Source organism: Drosophila eugracilis, unplaced genomic scaffold, assembly GCF_018153835.1.
Source record: "Drosophila eugracilis isolate 14026-0451.02 unplaced genomic scaffold, ASM1815383v1 contig_90, whole genome shotgun sequence".
NCBI lineage: Eukaryota > Metazoa > Arthropoda > Insecta > Diptera > Drosophilidae > Drosophila > Drosophila eugracilis.
In genome coordinates, this window is record NW_024573812.1 from 1051846 (window position 1) to 1078072 (window position 26227).

General features: G+C 41.3%; 2 protein-coding genes across 3 annotated transcripts; one reads left to right on the forward strand and one right to left on the reverse strand.

Annotated features, from left to right (window-relative positions):
• The first annotated feature begins 11403 nt into the window (after positions 1-11403).
• LOC108106708 (guanine nucleotide-binding protein subunit beta-like protein 1) lies at positions 11404-13276 on the forward strand. The gene is made up of 3 exons (XM_017213939.2): positions 11404-11620; positions 12063-12576; positions 12642-13276. The coding sequence occupies exons 1-3, from the start codon at positions 11483-11485 to the stop codon at positions 12959-12961; spliced, it is 972 nt and encodes a 323-aa protein (XP_017069428.1). The 5' UTR covers positions 11404-11482; the 3' UTR covers positions 12962-13276.
• Positions 13277-13343: 67 nt separating this feature from the next.
• On the reverse strand, positions 13344-26012 carry LOC108106707 (sine oculis-binding protein homolog). Of its 2 annotated transcripts, none has more exons than XM_017213938.2 (4): positions 25737-26012; positions 24262-24411; positions 15987-16461; positions 13344-15294 (listed from the first exon to the last, which is right to left on the reverse strand). In XM_017213938.2, the coding sequence occupies exons 1-4, from the start codon at positions 25815-25817 to the stop codon at positions 13544-13546; spliced, it is 2457 nt and encodes an 818-aa protein (XP_017069427.2). In that variant the 5' UTR covers positions 25818-26012; the 3' UTR covers positions 13344-13543. The 2 variants fall into 2 exon arrangements, with proteins under 2 accessions (XP_017069427.2, XP_041675624.1); XM_041819690.1 differs by lacking the exon at positions 25737-26012 and adding an exon at positions 25391-25717.
• Positions 26013-26227: the final 215 nt, after the last annotated feature.

Here is a 26227-nt window from a genome sequence, read left to right on the forward strand (position 1 = left end):
CTAAGTTAACACTTCTACCATTGTACATTGTAATATGTTTTATTCCTAAGCCGAGCATTAAATGTAATTATTTATGTATAAAAGCAAAATGATTCTTTCGCCCATGTATAACACTTTGCGCCCTCCTCTCCCCCCCACAATTCTCATCCTCTCTATCCAAGTCTGTTTCCCACTCCCCATTCTCTATTAATCTCTATCTTATATATACGAATATATAAACGACTATTTAATTGCATTTCTTTGTATTAAAACGAGTAACAACACACTAGAAATTGAATAAAAAGCCTCAACAAAATATTCAACACTTTTCATTTTTCTTATCAGTTCGCTTCATTTTCCAACTCTTCAAGATAAATTCTCAGTTGTTTCCTCTTTTCTTTTTTTGTTGGTTTACGAATGTGTGCAGAAAAATCGTATAAATAAAAAATATATATAAATTCAAATGGAATGCGATTTTTGAAATTTATTTCTGATGGAAGATTACTATGGCCTGTAAAGTAAGTATTGAAATTGCTATCCTTTCCAGTAATAGTTTCTCTCCGTGCATTGGTATGAATATATCATAGTCATTGGCCCTATGTTCCTCTGATTTCGTAGAATATCAATTGCACATTCCAGCTAGCCATGTTGGTCGGACTTGTAAATTGCAGCCAAGAACAAGATAGGTGGTCCCCCGCCTCTGGTGACAAATGTTCCTCGAGGCGACAATGTAAAGGGAGTCCGACGACCACCGACGCAGAGTCCTCGACAGACCAGGTTTCCTCCTCCTCAAGATGACAAATCACATGTGCTGACATTTGACATCGGTGCTGGGGGATTAACATGTTATGGCCAGGGCCCTCGACTCCTTCGGGGCAGTAAAAGTGTTGGCCATCGCCCAAGGCAAACACAGTTATTAAGGGGAGACCTGCCGATGGTATGCTTGCTCCTCCGCCACTTGGGCTCCTCCTTTTCATGACCAGCAGACCATGGACAGACCACACAAGTAGTGGCCAAGTGGCTCCTGCTTTGCATAAATGTCCCAGCCTCCTTTGATTCCAGCCTATCTTCTCTACCGGCGGCGGCCTCATCCACATCGGTGGCTTGTTTAATTAAAAAATTAAGTTCCAAATCCCAGACCATTAAAAAGATTTTTATTTATACCTTTTAATTTCATCAATCGTTGCGACGGCAGGTGCCGTCCACATCCACATATCCATGTTCCAGGCACCGTCCTTCGCCATTTACCCACTCTCCCCGCGAAGTTTGTTTTCTTTGCCTTCCACTCTTTAGCTTTTAACAGGAAACAATTTCATTTGCGAGCAGAAATTCTTTTCAAATCTGCCGCCGTTAAGCAAAAAGAAAACATGCCAAGAAATAATAATAAAAAAATTGAAAAAAAACCTATAAGGTGACTGAGAAAAACCAATCGCTGCTCTTACAAAAGGTATTTCGACTTTTTGAACAAAGTTGATTGGATCGATTGTAAGTTTGAGAGAGAATTTACATAATTAATATATTTTATTCCATTTTAATTTTATTTAATCAACATTTTACTTTCATGATTTGGGCAATATTTTTTAACAAACTTTTTCTTTACTTTAATTTAAAGATGTTTAAAAAATATCGAAAAATCCTTTTGAATTTTTTAAACCTTCGTTTTGGGAAGAAATCGTTACCCTATTGTCATAGTGCATATCAATTTCGATATGGTAAAACCCACAACAATTTCCCCACCTTATGGTAAGTTTGGTTTCCTTTTTGGCCAGAACGTTTTGTTGGCCGTTCGGCTTTTGGCCAGCCCGAAAGCCAGGCCAAAAACCCACGGGCTGCAAGTCAGTTGCCTTTGGCTTTCGAGGAGACTCTGTGGCTCAGTTTTGGTTTATGAATGTCGCCATGTTGCTATAGCAGAGTGGTGCAGTGTGTTGCCGTGGCACATTCCACACACACACACATACTCACACACACAGACAGATCGACAGGATGAAACTGTTGCCTGCATACGGCATGCATATTTCGTATTTTTAGTACAGCCATTTAACATCATCAACTTAAATATGCGTGCAAGATTTATGCACACGTCGCTCGGTCCAAAAGGGGCGGCGGTCTGGTCGGTAAGGGGCGTGGCCTGGCCAGACCTGGAATGGATTGGCATAAAGAGCCATCGAACTGTGGCCCAAAATGAAATGCGAACAGCACGAGCACGTGATACTAAAGTATTATCGCATTTGAAAAGCCAAAAGCCATAAAGCTAAATTTCCATAAATATTATTTTCAATAAATAGTTCTAACAGATTAGTGACAGTCTAGATGGTTCTTTTGGTTTTTTTAACTTCTAAAACTAAAAAAAAATAACTATATAAGACAAACCTTATTGGCAAACTAAATCTAAAGATCATACAAGAGATTATTCTTTATCAAATTATTCAATTATTGCAAATCATATTACTCCATTCCAAGAATCTAAAAACCAATTTGTAAAGCTAAATAGTTGCATAAGCAGATGGCAAATAGTTTATTTCTCGTTTGCCCTGTCAATAACTCAGACAGCCTATCTGCATATTAGACATTAACATATGCTCACTATTTATGCATTTCCCAAAGTAATAATCAAGTGATTTCAGACCAAGAGTGAGACTGAGACTGAGATTGAGATTCACCCACATACTGTTCTGTGCAATTGAATAAAATCATTATGGAACGCTGTCCGATCTAATGACATCTGCAACTTGCACAAGCCGAAAGATACTTTATTGATTTCTGACGTAGTCCGAACATTTTGCGCAATTCCGAGCTTGAAACCAAATCCGAATTGTGGGTAACTGGGTAAACATCTTCACCTGCTGTGCCGCCTGCTGCCGCCGTTCAATATTGTGGTTAATATTTAATGAAAAGCCCAAAAAGCCAAATAAAACCGAAATATTCAAAATGAATATGCAAGAAATAAATGACATAAAAATAGCGAAGTGGCGCCGGCGCATTTGTTTATAACCGCCAACATTTCGATGATAAATCGACGATGCCGCGGCTAATTACGCACGGAGTATGAGCAAAATCGGGTCCCAGATCGGAGTTCGAGATCGGAGTAAATACACCGAATCAGCAACTAAATTTGTCTTATGCTTAACGCTTAGTTTAACCCACTGATAACCGGTTGGTCTTAACGATTTCCATTTATTTGTACTTGTCAATGGCAACATGAGGACTTTGATTTCAAGATTCATTTGCCATCGCATATTTCTTACTGGCGTGTGTGTGTGTGTGTGCCTAATTAACAGCAAATGAAAGACCTGGATTATACCTAACCAATGCATTAACTAAGGCTTGACTTGACTGGCGAATTTGTAAAAAGATTTTTCCCTTGAAACTTTTTATATTTGGTTATTTGTTTCATTTACAACTTTGATATAAAATTATATTATGAGCAGTTTGGTGACACAATCGACGGGTGATATTTATTTCTTATTTAATATTATTTTTCCAATTTGTGTATTTTAAAGCTTTATGCTGTGAATTTATTGAGTGATAAATATTTAGCCTGCTAGCCATTAACATTTTTAATAAAAATCGAACCGATCTGCTGGATTTCAAATTAAATAGTTTTATCTTTACTACTTGGCTTACATAACTTTCGCAGACTCAAATCAGTAGCCAAACTTCAAGCTTAAAATTTGTTCATAAATTAATTGAAAATGTTCAATAAAGTCTAACTAATATTTTAAGCGGTAGTAAACGAAACTTTTATGCATTACCAGTAGCGGTTTTTAAAAAATTAAGATATTTTTTATGTTAATCTCACAAACTATAATCTCCAGAGTAACATCCTTTAAGGATCAAACTTAAACCTACTAAATCTACAATCTTATAACATAGGAAAACATATATTTTCCTCAACTCTCCCGTTTCCCCGTGACAATGTTGCAGACCACCGGTGGTCACCTGGCAAATGCCAATTGATAAATAACTGTCATTAGAGCCGAAACTGCGGTTCATTTTCCCATGGTTCCGTTGGCTTAGTTGGGCCGATAGTCCAGATCATTTTGGCTTGTTGCAGCGGCGAAAACTTAAGCTATAAATAAAAATTAATGCTTTTGAATAAATTGTGCCGGGCGAAACGAAGCGATACCCCTACTTAGCATATCGGGTCGGTATCTTTCAGTTCGGCTCAGTTCAGTTCCATTCGACGGTGCCTCGGGGTAGGCATTTAGCAAAGTGTCAGTTGCGAACAAGGTTAGGCTTTGGGTATTAGAGGCGTCCCACGTCGCCGCCGGGTGGTTTCACTTACCACTAACTTAACTAACACCACACCGTGGTGTTTCGTTGGGTTTTTTCTATAGTTGGGTGGGTGGCTGGCCGCTTACGGGGTTTTAATTAATTTGGTGCAACATTTTGCACTGAGCCGTGCCAAAAAAAAAAAAAGCCCGACTTGGTCAATGGGCACGTATATATCAAGACAATCGACTGATTGGCAGCCGCATACATTATCCACATCCCAGGTGGTTGGGGAGTAGTAGTGGGGCTGGGACCCACCTGTCAGCGGTGCTTATGATTAACTGTCAGTTGTAACTGGTTATGATGGATTTATTGCTGTCAATTTGACAAATCAATGCAGCAGTTGCCCGTCCATCGAAGGCGTTCATTGAGGCGATCAGTGTTCAATTCGCGACGAGTTAATTGGAAAATCAACCAAGGTTTTTGGTAAGGGGAATGGGGAATGCAGATTAGACAGGGTGATGATGCAGAGGTAACTCATTGGACACTGATCAACCATGTTAACACACCTTTATGTTCTATGGATTAGGTGGTATTAATGTAAAAAAGGCTGATTTAGGAATTAAATTTGCTTAAAATACTTTATCTTAGAGAGAGTAGTTATAAAATTAGAAAAAAATAATAACATAAATTTAAAAAATAAGTCTGTAGTGTAGCTTATAAATGATAACCATTAACTTAGTATATCAAAATTGACATGTTTTCTAACCAATTTTATAGATTTGCTGCAATTTTTAATCTTCAAAGATATTCTTAATATTTAATCTTTGAAAAATTGTTATAAATATTTTCCGCAACTTCAAATTTAAATTGATTATTTCAACTATTGAATAGATTTATTTATGTAAACCCCAATAATTCAAGTAAAACATATGCCTAAATCCTGATTTTGTAATCGGTTTATTCCTCAATCAATCAGCTGAATTTTGAGACATGAATTTTTAGCCGCAACTCCTTTTTAACTTCCCAGACTAAAATAGATGAAATAGAGAGAGAGAAACTGTAGAGCCCCTCGACTCTCGACCAGTTTCGTTTTTACTACCGTCTGTCACCTGATGGCAGGCAAATATTAATTTACCGATATATCTTTTGCCAGTGATTTTGTTTTGCTGCACAGTTGGCTAATGAAATCGTAAGTGCTTTTATCTTGCAAATAGTTGGCTGGCCAGGTTCGGTTTGGGTTTGGGTTTGGGTTTGGGTTTTCGGAGTCAATGGTTTTTCATTCCTGTTTCTCTACCACCGGTTTGATTTTGATTTGCAAACTGCAGCAGCATTTAATGAGCCACTGGAGTAATTGCCTGGATGTTTTAATAAAGAAAAAAGCAGAAGTCTTATTTCCAACCAAAATGACCAGCTAATGGGTCAAGTTTCACTTTTCATAGAATCGAAAATCAATCTGACAACCGGACTGTGAAATATTTTAACGCCATTTATCAAAATGCCAAGGAAAATTGCAGCCCAATTCTGAGTGCCTGACTGAATGACTGACTGACTGACTGACTGACTGCAGCTTGAATTCGCTGGAAGGCTTTTGGTCTGTGAGGCTGCGGGGTTCTCCAAAAGACCCAGACAGCCACTTTGTGTTTGTGTCAGTCAGTCACCGTCCGTTGGGTCACTCAAGCACAGCACCAAATGAATTATACGCACTTCAAAGTTTCAACACATGCAACAACACCATCGGGCGCAGCAGCAACATGCAACAGCAGCAATATGCAACAGCAACGGCAACAGCAAGAGCAACATTATCGCCCACACACAGCTGGCAAAATAAATTATCATCGAAGCTCACATGCCCTTAGGCGGTGGCCATCCCAATGACAGTCGACTGATAAAGTCATGGTCGCCTCACCGACAGTTACAAATAGTTACAGAAGTAGGTAACGCCAGCGGATTGAATCTTAGCTGGAGATATGAAATATCGAAGTTATTTGTATGTCCAGAAAAAGCAGGAAGCTGGAAGATATGGGTTGGATACTCAGAAGCTAAGATCACTCAATAGTGGAATGGAACTCCCACAAGGATTTAGCTGCCTAAGCTCATAAAGATTGCCCTGATTTGGTAGGATAGCTGTTTTGCTCGCATTTTATGTTATATACGAAATATATTTCTAAAAGTATCTTTTGGCTTGGGTCTTATAACATAAAGTCGTTGTTGATCACTATCAAAAGATTAGTTAATAAAATAGGTTATATGAGATATAACTTTCCTGTCAGCTAAGTACTGCCTAAACTCAACTTAAAATACTAATAAAATTAGTTAGTACCCTGCTCCATACTTAAGTTGCCACCTGTTATCTCATAGCTTACAACACCCTCTTCAAGCCTGAATAACTTTCGCTGGCTTTAACTTTCTTTAACTTATATTTTTCCAGCCGACTGCTGTCAATATTTCATGCTGCGACTTCTGTGTAACTTTCGGGCTTAGTTGTTTGCACTTTCGGTTGGTTGGGCCACCAAGTTTGATGGCCCTGAATAATTGATGTTGCATGCCACGCAAAGACAGCTGTCGCTTTGGTTTCGTGGAACTGGGTCACCTAATCCTCCGGGGTGCGATGGCCCAATGTTGCGATTGTCGTCGCATTTAGTGGCTCATTTTTGAATCAGGGGGCTGTGCAGCAAATTACAGTAATTAACAGGCTCATATTTAAGGTGTTTATCGGATGGCAGGAGGTTCCACATCCACTTCCAGGCCACCAATTACCGATGCTCGTATGCACAATGAGATGCTGATGCTGATGCTGATACTGATGATGGTGATGGCGATGGTGATGGCCTCGCCCCATGATGACGGGCTTTTGGCACCGCAATTTGGTTTGGGGCCACAGATAAATTGATTTCTGTCGGTCAGTCGGCGGTGTTTTAATTAAACGAGCGCCGTTCATTATGTCCCGAAATGGTAATGGAAACCGCAATTTCATTCATAGCCATGGCAAAGAGAGTGCTGATTGATCCATTAACTCTAGCCACCAAGTGGCTAGTGACACCTCTTGGCATTCAAATTGCACACTCCACCTGAAGAAGATATTAACTTCATAATTGATAATTGAAAGTAGTTCTTGTATGCAAAAACACCAAAACCCAAACTCCAAGTCATACCCATCTCAACCCCCTGGTTATGTCAGCCAACAGCCTGGCCAGTAGCAATTTAAGCCGCTCCCGTTTTTCATCCTGCGTTGTCCGTTCAGACATGATTATATGCCCTCGGGGCCAGTGCTTCATATTGTGGATGCATTGGAGAACTGAGAGCTGGCCACTGGTATACTGATACCCAGGGACCTGCACTTGCAAATGAGCTGCATTTTGAGACATTAAAGGGCACTTAGCATAATGATTTACAACTTTGATTCACGCAATTAAATTGGAATTTCTGAGCAACGGTGGAGCAAGCTTGATCTTGCTACATAAATCAAACATTAAATTAGTTAATATATTGAGGTTTGAAAATTTTAAACAAAAACAAATTGGTTCTTAGGTGCCACAACACGTGGTTTAGTATAAAACTTAGAAGCCATAAACTATAAATAGAGTAATGTTTTATGTAATTCGATTAGTGGTCTTAGCATTAACATTAGCAATAAGCTAGTACTTTTAAGTAAAATATGTTTTCAATTTAATCTTTAATTTAACAGCCTCACCTAATAACCAAATTCCAGCGTCCACTGTACCGCTTCTACCAGTTCAATGGAGCTGAAAACGCATTCACATCATCAATGGCCGCAACAACGACCAGAACGACGACAACAATCATGCCCGGAGGCAGTCACACGGACAATGTTATTGACACCCCAGCGACAAGGTTTCGATTTCAGGCCCTCCGACATCCAACGTCCAGTGCCCCATCCCACTGTACCTATCTCTACTCGACATTCACACCCAGGATTATGGGCAGACGAACGCATCCTTTGTCGACATGTCCTGCGCTTGATTGGCACTTTTGCTGAGTGCGTCTGATTGCCGCTCCGAGAGTCCGCATCGGGGGCAATCAAGTGGAATGTCGTCGTTGTCGATATGTGGGTGCACCTTCACCAGGTGCCATAACTCTCTAACCTATATGGAGATGGTGGGTGCTCTGCCTGGTTAAAAGACAAAACGGGCACAAAATATGTTATCTAAAGTGGCATTTCATTAGCCAAGCCCTCGTCGAAATTCATAAATCAGTCGAAGATCAAGTGGCCATCACATTATCCAATTCAATCGGATCTGGGCAACCTGCGGGTCTGCCAACTTCTCACTTCTTTTGGCCAAACTATCCGATCCGATACAAACCGATTCGATTCGATCTGATCCGGTCTGGCTGCTCGGCGGAAATTGATCAATTACAGAGAGCACTTCGCCTTGCATTTGCCGTTTTGTGGACCAGTTTTTCCCGTCCGGCAACGGATAATTTGCATAAATACGAAGCAAAGTTCAGACGCAAGCTCAAGTGCCCCAAAATGTGACTCCATCTAAGTTTGGCCACCAGCGCATTGGATGCCATATATCCGAGGCCTTAATCTCGTCGTCGACAACGACGTTGGCCGGCATGAAAAATGGCCGAAACGCCTTTAGTGTCAATTTTATGTTATCGTTTGATTTATAATAACGCTGATAGACGTCGATTTTTAATTGATTGCGCTTGCTTGGAGTTTCCAACTTATTTTTGGGGAATCTGTAGTCGGTTTCTACAATGATTGCATCAGTCGGTGACAATCACTTTCTATAAGCTTAAAACAAAAGACAAACGAAAGCAAAAGTGGCTATAAATTGTGGCGGTATCTGTTTGCAAGTGCCTAAAAGTAGTTGGAGAGATTTATTATGTGTCTAATTATAAAAATGGTTATTTAAAAGTCAAAAATATCCTTGGACAGAATCTCTTTAAGTACTCAAAGATACTCGTACTTCTCAAACAAACTAGTGGACTTGAGAGTGGTAACAAATATTATATTCTATAAACTTCACCTCACCTTAATTCCTTTTGATTCTGGAACACCTTCTGCCCAGCGAACTTGAAATCAAAATACCAGCAGCTAGACCCCATGGCCACCCTTTTACCCATTCGAGTGATTCATGGACATTGCAAAGTAATGCGAAATAAAAACTCAGCACAGTAAGGAGTAGGGATCCCAGATTCAAGGCAACAAGAAGGTGCGGGGAGTAGAACAAATCGCCGTCTCAATTTCGAGTAGATGAAGCTCCATTAAGGTAGCACATAAATAAGTCGGGTAGTCATCCAAGTGTCGTCCTCTGTGGCCGTTGCCATTTAATTTCCGACTAATAATGACAACCATATAAAGTTATTGGTGGCAGGGGCCGGGAGCAGACATTGTTTGTCGCGTGATAACTTCATTTGCATAGCCCGCCTCGCAAATACGCGGAATACTCGCCCAGCTGGGGGTATACCCCTTGGATATATAAAGACCATTATCTGCTATGAGGACGTATCCTTTTCGGAGAGTGGCGGCCTACACCAGAGACCGACTCTGTCAGCATATATCAGCCTAAGCCTGATTAACTATCGGCCAACGGACGCGTACATATGTGTGCCAAAACACTTGGTATACGAGTATCCGAGTGGGTCTTCTATCCCGAAATGGAATTCCTTAGAAACCTGTAGCTCCATCGACTTGGACACCCGACTCCAAAATGGGGAACTTCTCTTCTTCTTCTTATTCTTCTTCTTTTCCTGGCCAAGATGCCCCGAATGCGATAGCGAAAATTTATGACTTCATTAAGGTAACAAGCCAATATGTTTTCAACTTCGAACTGGGTTGGGTTATTGGAAACGTTTAAGGAGTTTTATGAGCTCGTTGTTCCCGTTGCCGTTCCTATTGTTGTTGTTGTTGTTGTAGTCGTTGACCCATTTCAAATGGATTACCCAACATGCATAAATAGTTTAAACGCCTCACTTCCAGCGATTCGTGCCTTTGGTTCTGTGGCGAAAAGATTTATGGACTTGTCGTTCAGCTACCTCTCCCCCCTCTCGAACTCCTCCTTTATCCTGTGGGAGACAAAACAAAAAAAAAAAACACAAAAATTAACCGAGTCGAAAGCAAATGAGCTGGAATGGTCATACGGGCTTGAACCCTTTTTATGATTGGCTCAGCAGTTAAATGAACTTATAGCATTTTCAACTGTTCACCAGACGCCTGAATGGGGGCCAAAAGGGTTGCGTTTGTTGGGTTAGGGGAAAACGTGTTAACTTGTTGCATCCAAATCGAATTATGAACTGCGTCTGGTTGTCTAGTCAACTGTGGAAAAGTACAAAATCGAATGTATCAGGAAATTGTAAATACGTAATCGATTTATCTGAAACTAACAAATGGTTTTAAAAATATATCTTTTTAATTTTCTTTACTTTAAATAGGAAATACATTATTTTTTGAAGATCTAGAGATTTTAAGTAAAAACTCTATTACTTAAAAAATATTTAAGCTTAAGAAAATATTTGCTCGACACTTTTTCCAAATCATAACCCTTTGAAAAAACTGCAAAAATTTCAAATAAATTCTTGCACTCAATTAAAATATAGCGCATTTTTTTGGGACAGTAAATCATGCTGAGCCTGCGGCACAACAGGAGTCTCGGACTTATTTGCCGTTTGCGCTGGTGTTGGCTCGCTAAAACCACTTAAAACTGTCAACTTAGCATTGATTAACGAGCTTATGGCATGTTTATTTTGCGATCTTTGTTGCGGACGGCCGGACTCTAAATATATATACATATAAATATATATATATATATATTGGGCCGTTTTCTTCGCTCGCAATCTGGCCAAGTGCGCGCGGCTGACAAGTCTTTTACGATTTGGGCCTTACCGTCTAGGCCACATGAGAGACGAAAGACCGCTGACAAAGTCCATTAAAGCCGCGTAAGCCTTTGGTGCACGTTATGTTTTTTAATAGTCTGCGCATTTAGAGACTTAATGATTTTTCGCTGTAAAATTTTAAGCTTGTTTTCTCCGCAAAAGGCTACCACGCTTAATGAAAAAGAGAAACATTCGCCAGGGTTACTATATAGCGTATAGGTCACACAGCTGCGGGTGGAGAATCATTTGAATTTAGTGAAATGCGCGCCAATAGCAGCGCCCTCTAACGTTTTTTGCGAGGAACTATGACGCGATATGGCAACTTTGTACATATTTAATCGATAACATAGGACTTATATTTTAAAAAGTTCCCACAACGGTCACACTACCACGAGACCAAACAAAAACAAACTCATTTAAGTTAATTAATTTAAATAAATTTTAAAATATGGCTGTGCTACCACCAGATCCTGTATTCAGCCTGCGATCTCCGGATATGGGAGCTGTGAATTCGCTATGTTTCCAGGAAAACGAACGACTGTTGGCGGGAACAGTTAAAGGCAGTGTTTTCCTTTGGGACTTACAGGTGAGAAACTGTTAACTTATCTATTTCAAAGGTGTATTACGTTGGCATTAAGGGAAACGGCTAGTGATCGCAATTATATATTTAAAATGCTGTATTAATGACCAAGATTTTTACCTGTTGATCGTTCCCGTGACTAGTAGTTCGATCCTGATCCAATATTCTTGTAATATTTTTAGCACTATCACAGTGTCAGGTGCCAAGTTTAAGGCAATTATATTTAGAAGAAAAAAAAACATTTCTTATTCAACAAATCATTCATTTGAATTCAATGTAAAAACAATGGCTTCTTGAGCACCAATTATCTTTTTTCAGTGACTAGACTAGGATTATCGCTTAATTAGTATCTGTCATATGCCAATAATTTAAAACAATCCCAAACAGCACTTACAATCACTTTTACTCTCTTTTAATTCAATAAAATAACCAATAAATCCTCCTACAGACCAACCGCTGCGCCCTGCACTTTGAGGTAGGATCCGACCCAATAACAAACCTACATCACACTCCCGATCGACTGGTGACCCAGGAGAAGGGCGGAACCATCACAATGTTCTCAATCGGTGGCAGTAGCTACGTTAAGGAGCGCAGCATTCCGGTCAACCATATGGGCTTCTGCCGATCTGCCCTGCACACGGGCACTAGCAACACTAACGAACAGCTGCTGTTCTATCCATGCGAGGAATCATCCATCGGAGTGCTACACGTGACAGATGCGGCAGCTCCCACCCAAATGCTGGTCCCAGATGATCCCCAACTCCCCAAATTGGGCAGTGTCACCTGCTTTAAGCCTTTTGAGTGCGCTTCACAGTTATTTCTGCTGGCTGGGTATGAGAGTGGGCACTTCCTTACCTGGGACATCAGTTCTGGCGTCATAGTAGATGTGCTTGAGCTAGCAGTAGATGCCACGTCAGTGGACTATGACCCAGTCACTAATCGCGGCATTGTGGGTAGTCCGAGTAAGTCAAATTTTCAGTCTTAAAAGATTTCCTCTGTTACTTATAATATTTCCCTTCCTCTTCAGCTGACAAACTAATTAGTTTCAGTTACCAGCGTCCCTCGATGCAATTGCAGCGTGGCTCAGAAATATGCATCAAGAATCCGGGTGTGAACTGCGTTCGGATTCGCTCCGATCAGAAAGTGTTTGCCAGTGCCGGCTGGGACGGACGTATTAGGATCTTCTCCTGGAAGAGCCTTCGGCCCTTGGCCGTTCTAACGCAGCACAAGAACGGCGGCGTAATGGACCTGGCCTATTCCAGCCAACCGGTGGCCATGTGGCATGCTCCTATCATGGCGGCGGCAGGCATGGACAGCCAGATATCATTGTGGGACCTCTACAACTGAGCTATCATTTAGTCTTAAGTGTTACAATGTCTGATCCAAATTCCCTAGACTGCAACGGTTCAGAAATCCTCTTGAAATAGCTTTACGTTTACAAGTATTTTTGTAATAACCTTTGGATGTTTGCTTCGGTTCAGAAATGGTTAATGAATTTGGTTACTGTTGAGGCCAATTAAAAGTGTTGGCAACATATCTTCTTAGGTGCCTGCAGCTATTTTGGTAATATTAAGTAAATTGAATTCAATTTTGGTACCACTTGAAGGAAGAATGGATATTTTTATGAAGTATATCTTATTAAAGGTTATATTATATTACTAACCATTTAAAATACTTTTATTTAATTAAGTGGTTAGATTAAAACTATTTCCGACCAATAATCATAAAAGTTTCCTTTTAATAAGTTATGTTTTAGTTTATTAAGATTCAATTCTGATTACCGCATGCACTTTGTGCCTAACCGCTTGCTCTCCCTCTCTTTATCTTGACTTCATTTCCGCTTTCGCTTAGACAAACACACAGACACACTCACACATACATAGATAAATACATTCTACTACTTTTTAAGGGTAAAACTAAGGTTTATGTCTACTTTTTAGCTTTAGCACTACCACTGTTGCTGTGGTTGCCACTCATATTGCACTCTTCATCCGGATCCGCCTCCTTGTTGTCGCTGCCGTTGCTGTGGTGGCTATCGCTGTTCACTTCCGGCTCCTTAATGGCCATCTTCTGGAAATCGCAATCGATGATCCTCTTGCGTTTGCGCAGCGGTCGACTGCACTCGGCCGCCGCCTCTTTGGTTTGGATGAGCGTCCTTTTGGTCTGCAGCCGCGTGATCTTCAGCTTTGGCAGTTTTTGACTGTCCGACTCTGGTTCGGATAGAGCTGAATCCCTTACGATGCAGTGTGTCTCTTGCGTTGAGGACGATGATTCCTGCGAGATTGATGGCGAAGCCGGGGTGGTCTCTCTATCTGGATTTGTCTTTGGTATGGATTCCTTCTCATCCTCTTCCTGATCTTTGTCTATTTCCTCATGAGGCTCCTTTGGTTGCTCCACATCTGGCTTATCCTCCTCCAACTCACTTCTGGTTTTGCTGCAGTCCAGTGGCTGTGGCTGTTCCTGTTCTCCTGGGTTATCTCCCCTGCTCGAGGCAGCCCGTTCCTCGTCAAAACGCTTCCTTTCCTCAGGAGTTAGGTGTGCCTTATAGAAGTCCATCACTGGTAGGGGAACGGGAATGGGTATCGGCAGGGGGATGATAATAGGATATGGCACCATCACGGTCACTGGTGGAACAGCACCCAGCAAGGATCCTAGCTCGGGCATTTGTGGCGGAAGAGGTGGCCCAAATGGCGGACCGAATCCCCGCGGCATCATTCCGTGTGGAGGAGGATGCATAAAGTGATGCGGTGGTGGTGGAGGACGGCCTACAAAAGGATGTCCCATGGGCACACCATTTGATGGCGTTGCAAAGTAGCTGGCCGGAATGGCCGTAGGTCCACGTGGAAGAGCTTGTGGAGGAGCCACCTGAGGTGGAGCCTGTTGCTGCTGTGGTGACTCCTGCATGTTTGGCATGGGTGAGAGAGGAGGTAGTGGGACACTGGATCCCGCAAAGTCAGCTGTTAATGTTGGAGGTGCCTGATGTTGCTGCTGTGCCTGTTGCTGGTGCTGTTGCTGCTGTTTCTGCAGCAGACTGGCCACTGTTTCGGAACCCGATGAGGAGGAGAGACCTCGGCGCTTCCGGCGACCCAACTTGGCACCCAAGTGCCGCTGGACAGGTGGCGGCGGAGGTGGTGGAACTCCTGCAGGACCAGGACTCTTCTGAGCCAGCAACTTGGAAACGGGAGCCACTGAGATCAGAGGTTTGCTGGGATGTTGACTAGGCGGTGAGTCTGGACAACGACTGGATGCTGGTAGAGCAGGTGGTCCAGGAGACACCGAGAGCGTAGAGGCAGGCGAAGCCGAGCGACTTCGGCAGTTGCGTAGCCACAGATCCGGGGTAATTAACCCAGCCTCACTGCCCGCATCCAGAGCCTGATCCCGCAGGTGCGGATGCATGTCCAGGTGGGCCTGTGTTTCGTGGCAGAAGATCTGCATCTTGTACTGGTTGAGGCACTTCTCCGAGCAGAACTGTAGCTGGGAGGCACCGTCCTGGAAGTCAACATAGCTCACCGCATGTCGGACATGTTTGCACCAGTCGCAGGTCTTGGCCTTCTTGAAGGATGCCCTCCGGCTCTGGGCGAAACAGGATTCCGAGCAGTAACGCGGTCCGTCGCAACTAGTCAGGTAATCTGGCGCATTCTCCGCAATCGGTCGATGGCACCAGCAGCAGTTGCTGAAGTCTGTAAAGGAGACAAATAGATGTTAGTGAAGGGCTAATTGATATTTAATAAAAAGACTAACTAAAATTAAACTGCAAGTTATAAATGAATTGAAGAAAGAAAAGCAAATTTTAAAATCATAAAAGTACTTTTTAAACTGAAATTGATTCCTTTCGAACTGCAAATTTGATTTTCACAAGCTGGCAGAATATCCAATTCCTAATATAGCCGTGTTCCTCCTGCTCCCTGGTAGCCAAAATTGTGTAAACCATATTTGGGTCTTAATGAATCTGTTATTCGATAATGCAGGCATCGGCAAACTCTGAACGGAGTTGATGAAAAGTTAGCACAGTTTCAAGCCTGTCTGTGGATCCAAATGCACGAAAGGATTGGAGGGATTGCAACGGGTATTCGGGGAAGCACAAAAGTCGAAGCTATCGAATTCCGTTCAGTTCAGAAAACAAAAAGCACTCGATGATGAGTGGGTTGTGGCTACGGGAGTTTTTTAGGTCGGTTACAAAATTTTTGATTTTGACTTTTGCTGTCGATTTTCGGTTACACTCTACTCGAATTACCTGTTATATGCTCTGCTTAGAAACTATTTCTTAAATTTCTTTAACTAAACTACGAAACAGCTCATCTTCAAAAAGCATATTTTACTCTCTAAGGCTTAACTAAATTCTTCTTGGTGTACAAATTTCAAAAATACGCACCTATTTTCTCCTCCGTGTGCGGTACTACCGCTGGTTTTTCGATGGAGTGCGGACTTTTCGAGTCCTCCTCCCGTGAGCTGCGGGTATCGTGGTCCGATGGCGTGGTGGTGGTGCTGCTGCAGTTCAGCAGACCGCCCTTTCTCCCACTCACACCACATCCACTAGCACCTACTCCACCGACTCCTCCTACATTATTCTTGTTGCTGCTGCCATTGTTGTTGTTATTGTGATAGGCTGCTGCCAAAGAACTGCGACTACTGCGCAGGAGACTGCCCCGCTTCCTTTCCAAACTTGAATGCTGGTGCTCCATCTGGTGAAGCTGGTGGCTCTGATGGTTCTGTTGATTGGCCACCGCAGCAGCAGCAGCACTTTGCAGCAGGCGCGACGTCTTGGCGGTCAGTTCCAGACGATCCACATCAACACCCTCGAATCCATACCAGCCAAGCAGCTCGTTCATGGTGTTGTGAGCGAATTCCTGGAATGAAAAGACAAAAACAAAAAAATGAGTGGTGGAAAAGTGGGAATCGCTGACACAGTCCCCTGGATCCCTTTTACATGACCCTCGGGACACCCGATATTCACGGAGATCGAATCAGTAGGTATACACTAAGAGAAAATTTTTAAAACATGTTTTTTAAAATCAAAAAAGAATATGTAGATGCGATTCTTATTAAGGCTTACATTTCAATTTATTTGCTCAAAAAAACTATTACTAAGAAATATTACTCTAATAATATCCCAATTTAAGCTTTTATTTCTTGTTAAATATTTCTTAGTGTCTTCTTTATTTAACTTGCAGCTGAAACATGGACAAATACACAGCCAAGCAGGTGTAAAATTGTGGCCAACTACTGGTTTTATAACCGAGGACCATGAAAACTTAAAGGGTAGAGTGACCAAGAACAATATCCACCGACCGAACGTTACTTTCACTAATTACAAATTGACTTGCCCGTTGACCTCTGATCTTGATGTCCAATTATGCGACTTCTTATCTAACCATATCAAAGCAAGTTTTCCCCGAGGCTAACAAAAGTTGCAGTGTAATCGATAACTTTGGGGGAAACATCCACGCATGAAACACCTCCACACACACCTTTTACACCTCGTACACCCGATTTTCCACAAACATATCACAGCACAAACAGGTAACAGAGAGCTTCATTACGGCCAGAGGGCCGGACTAGTTGGCTTTTTCAGGTGGCTGGAGTGGGCGTCATTTGCATATTTCCCTTGCAAGGGTACGGGTATCCTTCCCCTTATCCCCCACATCTCTTTGTTTTGGTACTCCCTGCATCGACATTGATATCCAATACCTCCGGACAAACTCTGTCCGCTTTGCGTGTGTCTCCTGCCTTATTGCCTTTAAATTTAAGCCGAAAATTCAGCCTCAGTCTGAAGTCCAAGATGCAGAAAACATTTGCGGCTTTTGAAGTTGTTTGTTTTTTTTCTTTGTCATTTTGAGGCTCTTCCAATTCCATTCCTATACCAAGGAAGATATATGTACATATGTATCATTCTGTGCCCGTCTGTGGTGCACATAAAAATTTCACACAAGGCTGTGAGAGCTGCACAAACTTGGGGATCGGGTTACATTGAAATTCTCAAATTCAACGTGGTTTTTACTGCACAAAGTCTTTAGCCAGAGGCGGGGCTAAGAGGGGTCTCACTATTTGTGATATCAAGTGGGTAGAAGATAAAATTCCACAAAAATTAAAAATACATTTTATTTCTTGATTATACCCGTGTTTCTCCCCCTTAAATTATATTTAAAACACCTAACCAGATTTAGCCCAGATTATTCCGATTTGTTACCAAGTTGTTTCTCTTTCCCTTCAGTCTTTTGGTTTTCATTTTCTCTTAGCTACTTCTGCGGAATGCCAAATTGCTCATACGCCATGTGACCACAAACGGTGTCCAATACTGAGATTCAGGGAAAATTGGTATGCGCGACAAAGCCAAAGCCACAATTGGCCAATGCTGGCCAAATGATTCATCGCCTTCATTGCATCTATCATAAAGCTCCAGACAAACTGGATATCCCCGGCGACATCCGATACTCTTCAAATTAAGCGTTGCTGCCAACTTGCTGACAAATGCAAGTCGTCTAATAAGTCGCCGTCTCTTTCGTATCCCCTCTCGTTTACACCACAACATCCCTCTCCTGCACACTCTGACTCCTTTCTCTTTCGCACTCGATAAACAGCGCTCACACGCTCGCTTGGTTATTTTTTGTAGAGCTGCAATTCGCGTATCGGTGACAATCGTATTCGCATTCAGGTTTTCGCTGTCTGTCGCCTCGAAGACAGAAAAGGCGAAAAAGAGTATTAACAATTCGCACGATAAAATCTACGGAGTCCGCTGCTTCAGCGTATCAATTACACGCCTCAGGTGCGACCTCGTCCAGGTGGGATGGAGAGATATACGGCTAAAGGGGAGGAGTGGGCTATGAGCGACGCACGCTTGGCTCAAGTTCAGCATCTTGCAGTAACCGTAACCCGAGGAACGGAGATACGACTCCACTCCCTCCGTCTCTCTCATTATCCCATGCGCCGTCTCTTTCGGCAGCTCGGTTTTTAGTATCATTTGTCTGTTAATTTATGTTCGGTTTTTAATTTCTGATTTGTGCGTTCGTTCAGTTTTTCAGCTCTTTGCTGCCTGACAGTGGCTCAACGGGTTCGAGGGGTGGGCCAGAAGGGGCGGACAAGTGGAGACATACACAGCGAAAAATTTCATGTACTAATACTAATACTAAAGTATATTTATACAATATTAAAATGGTCTAAATTTAACTTATTTAAACTATTGGAAGATCTTAAATTTCATAAATTTGTTCAACAGAAAGTTTATAATTACAAAATAAATGTTATTGGCTTATATTTTTTAAATTAAAGGACATAAACTTGATCTTTCGCTTAGTAAATGTCCAAAATAATGAACTTGGTAAACATTTTCCTCAGTGCATTCTCCGCAAGCGACATTCAAACTCGCGCCCATGCTTGAAACTCTACACCGAAATGCGAATAAAAATCAATTAATTAAAAACTGAAATCGTATGCCGTCTGTTGTTGTTGATGGAGTTGGGATCTGATTCGCTCTGCCCGTCGAATGGTATGATATAAAAGTATTTAAAAGTTTATATATATTAAGAAAAATACAAACACACACGTCTACCTTTACATTTCCAATTCGAATTTCCTTTTTTCATTCCCACCCCCTGTCTCGTCAAGCAATCAGATCTGTTCAGATTCTTCGGTTGGCTTTTCATTTCGCTTTTTTTTCGTAATTATTGCCCAAGAATCCAGTGGATACATTTGCAATACTCGTTCAGTATCTGACTGTTCAAGTTTGTTGTGTTTTCTTTCATTTTGCAAAATCTCAACTTACAAAAACATATCATATTTTCGTTTTTACTATGAATCGTAATGAACCAACTTGACGGGTGAGAGAAGTGGGAACTGGGAACTCCAAGCCGACTGCCAAGTTCGTTATATGTCTGGCATTGAGCGCACTGAGAGAAATAGTGAAAGATCTAAGAAGAGTTACTTTATCGTAAGTAACTTCTTATAAAACCTTCATAAACTAAAGCATACTTTTCTGAGCTCTTGTGGGCTAAGGATTCTGGTATCTATTTTTGATTCCTTAGTTAGAATTAACTTTAATTATAAGATCTTAGTACTAAAGCTCTAAAGTAATATTACTATATATCATCTTCAGAAACAACCTATCCTTAACTGATTAAAGATATACCCCCAACTATCGATCGAAATTGATTTCGTTTTCCTGACCTACTTCCGAACCCATCCGAGGTGGACATTCAAGGGAGCTTATCCCGCTGCAGTGGAGCCGGCTGTTATGCGAGTGGCTCGCATTAATACACGTCTAGAGTTACCGTCGAGGAAACCTAATAGAATAATGTAAAGTACCCGACGCGGCAATGCTGGCAGTGCCAAAGCAACGAGACCCAGACTGGGTGACTGCGGCGGAGCGGGGATAGGAGGAAGAGGAGCGGGATTGGCAACCCAATACGCTTATAATAACTCACCCTGAACCCAGTAAACTGAACTGAGACTAAGGCGAACTAAAACCGAGCTGCAGCAGAGCTGGTGTCCGTACCCCAAACCGAATCCAATACCAGGCCCCTCGAATACCACCCCGAAAAAGTATATATGGTCGTCGTCGTTGTCGTCGGGCAGTGGAAACAACACCCAATGGCAACAAATTCTAGAATTACGCTAGTTTTCTCAGACACATATATAGGTACATACATACATACATACAAATGTGAGTCGAGCACAAAGTCAGTCGGTTTTTAGTTTGCTGTAATCGAATATCGATAGCTCAGGATTGAATGACGCGCGTCCTTCTTTTGAATTCTTACATGACATACTTGGCCTTTGCCGTTTGTTGCTTTTGCTCAGCGAATTTTCATTTCCCTTCCAATCCCCCTTCCGCCCTTTGTCAGTGATATATTCTATTTCATTTTAATGTACACCAGATATGGGTGGCTCACTGTTCAGACGGAGATGTATATATCTGAGCCAAAAGCACTCAAAGGGTGGAGTCAGGAAAGGAGAAACCTAAGGGTTTGCCCTCATATGCACTATTATTAATCTGTGAGGTAGGTCAAATAGAAACATTTTAAGGTAAAATATACTAATATAAACTAATTTAAATAACCAGGCAAATCAAGAAAATTTACCTTGCTAAGTACTTATATTTCCCTTCAGCAATAACTTTAAATGGCATTTGCCCAAATAATTTTAATGATTTAATCCTAATAAAATTTAAGAAACTGGATATCATGCACTGTGAACATCGATGCCTTTACCTGCAGCATTTTGAACCACCTACAACCTGGCAGAGTCAAGGGTTTTTTGCCACCCATTCATCCATCTAGCCATCCGTCCAACCATTCATCCATCCATTCATCCATCCACATAGCCTCTTGGCCACTCGGGTTCGCTTTCGTAATGCTGGGCCATCAGCAGTGGCTCGAATTAATTTAACGCTATTTTAATTTGAGCTGCTGTTTGGGGGCAAAGTGTGGGGCATGTTGCATGTGGCAGGCAGCACAGGGTGCCTCACGTTACCTGTGCACACTACTATAAGGACCACTCCCCCACACCCCCCTCCTGTCACACCTTTGAGCTCTGGTTCCTGGTGTTTTGTGTAGAATTTATCATATTCTATTTTGTTTGTAACTCAATCTGCGGCGCTGTTATTAAAGTTCTGCTGCTGCGGCGACATTTGAGCCCAGTTGCCACCGCTGCCCCAAAGCTCTCCTCTGTTTCCCCCCTCTGTTCCGCCCTGCCCTCCTGAGTGGCTGCCTGTCATTGTGTCATCGTCATCGTCATCTGGCCCCTCGCAGTCTCCCCGTTCCATAGACACCCGGTTGTGCGGAGTGTAATCCAATCCCTACTGTCGGAACCCTGGGTTATATGCATAGAATGTTGCTTAGAGTCTGCCATCACTTAATTCGGTGGCGATTTCTAGACAGATGCATATTATATTTGCAACACTCTTGCCAGTGCATTTGATCAGAACTTATGGAATAGGCTAATTGCAGCTTTGGGCTAAACATGTTTGTGATTCCAGGAAATATAAGAAATAATTACTTTTAAAAACCTGAAGATATGTTATGTGATATGTTTTACACATTATTATTAATTTTATAGTTATATTTTAATGTTCGTAGAAGAAATTAATAAAATAAATAAAATTAATTTCCCAAAAATAGTAGACACCTTCTATTTTTGTAAACAAAACATTGTTTACCATTTCTTTCACATATTCCGCCCACAAAGAGTTATTGATTTCATTTATTGATGGCCACCTTGCACACTTTGTCACTCTACCTTCTACTTCCCAGGATAATGCCTCGAAGACATCCTTTTTGGGTTGATATATATGTATACGTATAAGGCCCAGCCTCAGCGTCGGTTTGACATCGGTCGCAAAGCGGAAACCTTGAAGGATATCGCCTTACCACAGTCCTATCAAATTGCACCCATGAAGCGCGTACACCTCCCCTTATCCCATATACCTTATCCCTTACCCTCAACCGATTTATTGTTGTTGTTTAATTACGCTGTGTGTTTCTGCCTTCGGGCCATTAAATATAAAAAAAAATTGTCCTGGTTGCTGTCTTTGCAGTAAATGCAGCTTGTAATTATGGCCAAAAGGGGAGCTGGCGGAGGACTAAAATATTGAAAACGACACCGAAACTGGGTGAGGTGAGCGAAAATGGAAGGTATGAATTACAATATTTTTAATTGATATTTTTAGTCAGCAAAGTGTTGCATACTCAAAGGAGGTTGGGCGACATTAAGATCCTGAATGAAAGGAAATTTCAGGCCAACATGGAAAAGAAAAATAAGAGACGAGAAATTGATATACAAAATGGTAATTTCTGGCAGGAAATAGTTTAAGGTGAAACAAAGTTTAAAGAAATCCCTCTACATACTCTACTTAGAAATAAGTTCTTATGAACTTATAACGATTGTTATGACCTGACTGAAAATTACACTTGACTACATATTAATCATGCTTTAAAAAATATATAGAACCAAGATAATGCTATCATGTTATTATACTTTCTAATATAATGTTAAACGTTAAATATATTACTATGTCAGGGACCAAATCCAGTTTTATAAACCGACAATTGCATTACAAATATCATGAGATAGACATAAATAAATATACAGATATCCATATAAATCCCACGTTTACCTAGAAAACCAGTCGGCAACCTCAGTCCCCAGCGGATACTCAGTTCCCAAGCCCCCAACCAGCTCATTCATTATAATAATTTTGGTTTTGCTGCTGCCACTGTCGTTGCTTTTGTTTTTGTTTTCCCTCTTTATGCCCGACAATAAGTATCATTGCGCCCAACTGCAAGTCAAGGGGTATAATTTCAATTTGCCGATCAGGTTACACGTGCTGCAAAAATGTTGCTTCGGGACTCCTCTGCCCCTCTGTCTGCTGTGGCATTAAATTAATTTTGCTCATTTGGCGGATAAAGCAAATATGAATGGATGGATAAGGAGGGAACACAGTGCGGAATCGGAATGGGAATCGGACCCGCTCACTCGTTAAAATGATTATAAAAATTTATCAATATAATATTACCGCCAACTCTACCGCTCGACTTACGAGAGTACGTCCGTCCGCGTAATCGCGTTATCGCAATTCGCAATCGGAATCTCCTCAGCTGGTTGCAACTCCTCTTACAAAAATTCCGTACCCTGTGTCGGTCAGGCAACAAAGTTGCAAGGAATTTTTGTGCAGCACAATTCTACGGGCGGGTGTTGTGGTGGTGTTGGTGTTGGTGTGGAAGTGGGGGTGTTGGATTATCATTGCCATTGCATAAACATTTCCAAATACCACAAACTGCAAAAGCAGAAAGCTGAAAGCCGAAACGATTTTTAGTTCTCTGGCCCAGGCATTTCGAATCCGATTCTTTGATTTCAGTGCTTAGTTGGAAATGCTCGTTTAGCTGGATTCGCTCGGTTTGTAAATGGAAACTAATTATGTGCAACATGCAGTTCCTCAAATATATTTCGGGGCTCGTTAAGCAAGTAACTTGGTAACGCTTTGGTAACTATTGCCCTTAAGGATGGTATACTTGGGAGAAGGGATCTGATGCCCAGGTATTTCAAGGGAATTCATGTGGAAAGTTCATGTTAATAACCTTAGTTCCTAAAGCTGATTTCTGCGGATGCAAATCAGTAGTTGGAAGTGGAAACTAACTGAAACTGAACAAACTTTTTAGATTTCAAATTACCCTCTTTAATAACCTTAATAATTTTACACCATTTAGAATACTATCTCACTTTCGTGATAAAAATAAATCTAATAATTTATGAAAAAAACAAATTTAATATTTATTCTCCCGTTATGTGCAGCCGAATAGTAATTTACCTCCCACTTGATATGGGATCCACTTCAAAGCTACTGCTAACTTGAGATATAGATGCGCAAATTGCGAGTGGGTGTTATTCACCTTTTCCCCCATCTAAACACAAAAACAAATAATAATAATAATTCGGCGTATATGCAATTCGCAGCAATTCGAGTGAAAATGTTTTGCGAAAAGCAGAACGAAAGAAAATCGTTTCTTTATTTTTAAATTCAACGCACACGTTGGCTTCCATACTTTGTCAGCATCCTTGTTATTGAATATTCAGCAAAATAATGTGCAGACAGGGGCAATTAATTAGAAGAAGCAAGAAAGTATCTCAAAGTGTTTCATTCAAGAAGACGCACTCACCTTTATCTCATCGCTGGGCAGTTCTTTTTTGATCTGAACGGGAATTGCACTAGAGGATCCCACGTTGGCATCTCGAGAAGTGGACGATGGCGACGTCTTGGTGGACATTTCAGTTGGATATTGTATGTGTTTTTTTTTTTCGGGTTGAAACTGGAACACAAGAGAGGCCAAGGGTCAGAGTTGAGCCAGCAGATACATTTTAGATAGCTAACGGATAGGGGGTATGTATTTATAGGGCGCCGAGTCATTGATCTTGGCCACTGTAAACAAATGAACTTTTGGCTACATCAATCATTGGATACTGTTCGGCCCCAAAAACAATTAATTACATCGGTTTACAGTTCCTTTTCGATACTCTCGATTCTCGGATATACGTATGTATATTCTTGGGCCCTCCGCTTTGCAGGCCGATTCGCATCCATTGGATACGCATGCGGCAGAATCGGACTGCGATATATTTATACACCTCGCTGTATATGTAAGTATCTGTGTGAGCGAGCGTGTTCGCTTGGCGCGCACTTTGGTGTCTTGTAATTCAATACCCTGTACGAAACGAAACGTTACCACCTATCGCATGACACAAGACTACAAATTCGAATTCAAATACAAAATACAAAATACAAAGCACCAAGACACAACAACACTGGCGATATATACTTGTATATATATGCATAATGCGGACTGTATTTATTGTTGTTTCAAAGGAAATCAGACAGAAAAGAGACTATAATGTCGCTACACAGAAAAAAATATTAATAAGATATCTGTCCTTTGGTTCGTTGGTATTTTCAAACAAAAATTTAAATAAAAGCTCTCGGTAGGCGTTGTTTTTGACGTCTAATTCTAAACTACAATCACAATATTTACATTTACGTTAAGAACCAATTTGATCTTATTTTTCCCTGTGGAGCTCAAAAGGGAAGTAATCGGAATCTGAAGGGAATATTTTTGTGTATCCAAAGTTGAGCAATGGGTATTTCCGGAAATTTACTAAATTTATATATACATGCACTCCAGTTTTAGCTATAGAACTGGAAGCAATCCTTCATCAAGTTCCACCAAGATCATTTAAGTATCCCCACTGCTCATCTTTAATGCGTTCTTTCTTCGTTCAATCCGATATATCTACCCGATCTTCATCATTTCTGATTGCCCATTAAAAACATTTCACTTTAGCTGTTCTTTCGCCTTGGATTATTTTCTTTCTTTTTTTAATTTGTTCTTTTTGTCTTGATGACTGTTTTGGTTTTTTATTTTTGAGAACTTTTCGAAAAAACGAGATGCAATTTATATTAAAGCGTATATCTTGGATTTTTAAAAGATTATCATTTTCTCGAGGTTTTTTGTGTGTTGCTTCACTTGAGGTATAAATTTTTCAATGCAGCGTGTGGGAAAAAGCAAATATATATTCCAAAAATAGCCAGATATTTTCAACATTATATTTTTGGCGTGTGTGTTATTCAGCTCTCACTCACAATTGGCCTTTCTGCTTTCGCACGCTCTTTTACAGTTTTCTTGAGATGGATTTTCCGAAAGCGAACGTCAAGGAAACTCATGCACCGTTCTCATTTTCATTCTTCATTTCGTTTTCACTTTCACACATGCACGTACCCGAGAATTTCGTTTCGAATAAACCGATTAAACCGATTCGGATTTACAAATTGTTTTTTCGAAGCGGTTTCGCGCAAAACGACGTCCACACGCGTCCGCGTTTCATGAACATTTGAGGCACCCGTCCGCTGGCGTGTGGATTTTACTTGCTTTTCTGCTTCTGCTGCTTTTGCTGCTCCTCTGCTGAGCCGCTGCCTCGGTGTTGTTGCCTTCGTTTCTTCGTCATCGTTGTGCCGCAGCTGTGGGTCGGAATTTGATGACGTAGGGCCCACCCCCTCAGCGCCCAAAGCAGCAGCCACACAGAGAAAAATACACCCTTAGTTAACTTATAACTTAAAAAACTTAATAAAACTTT

What these genes read in the sequence shown, in the direction of transcription:
- LOC108106708 (XM_017213939.2), top strand. Translation starts at nt 11,483, where the DNA reads ATGGCTGTGCTACCACCAGATCCTGTATTCAGCCTGCGATCTCCGGAT. An exon ending in TTTTCCTTTGGGACTTACAG is followed by an intron (nt 11,621 to 12,062) that starts GTGAGAAACTGT and finishes ATCCTCCTACAG; the next exon opens with ACCAACCGCTGCGCCCTGCA. An exon ending in CGGCATTGTGGGTAGTCCGA is followed by an intron (nt 12,577 to 12,641) that starts GTAAGTCAAATT and finishes CTTCCTCTTCAG; the next exon opens with CTGACAAACTAATTAGTTTC.
- LOC108106707 (XM_017213938.2), bottom strand. Translation starts at nt 25,817, where the DNA reads ATGAGTTTCCTTGACGTTCGCTTTCGGAAAATCCATCTCAAGAAAACT. An exon ending in CGAAAGCAGAAAGGCCAATT is followed by an intron (nt 24,412 to 25,736) that starts GTGAGTGAGAGC and finishes CTTGTGTTCCAG; the next exon opens with TTTCAACCCGAAAAAAAAAA. An exon ending in TGCCCAGCGATGAGATAAAG is followed by an intron (nt 16,462 to 24,261) that starts GTGAGTGCGTCT and finishes TTTTCATTCCAG; the next exon opens with GAATTCGCTCACAACACCAT.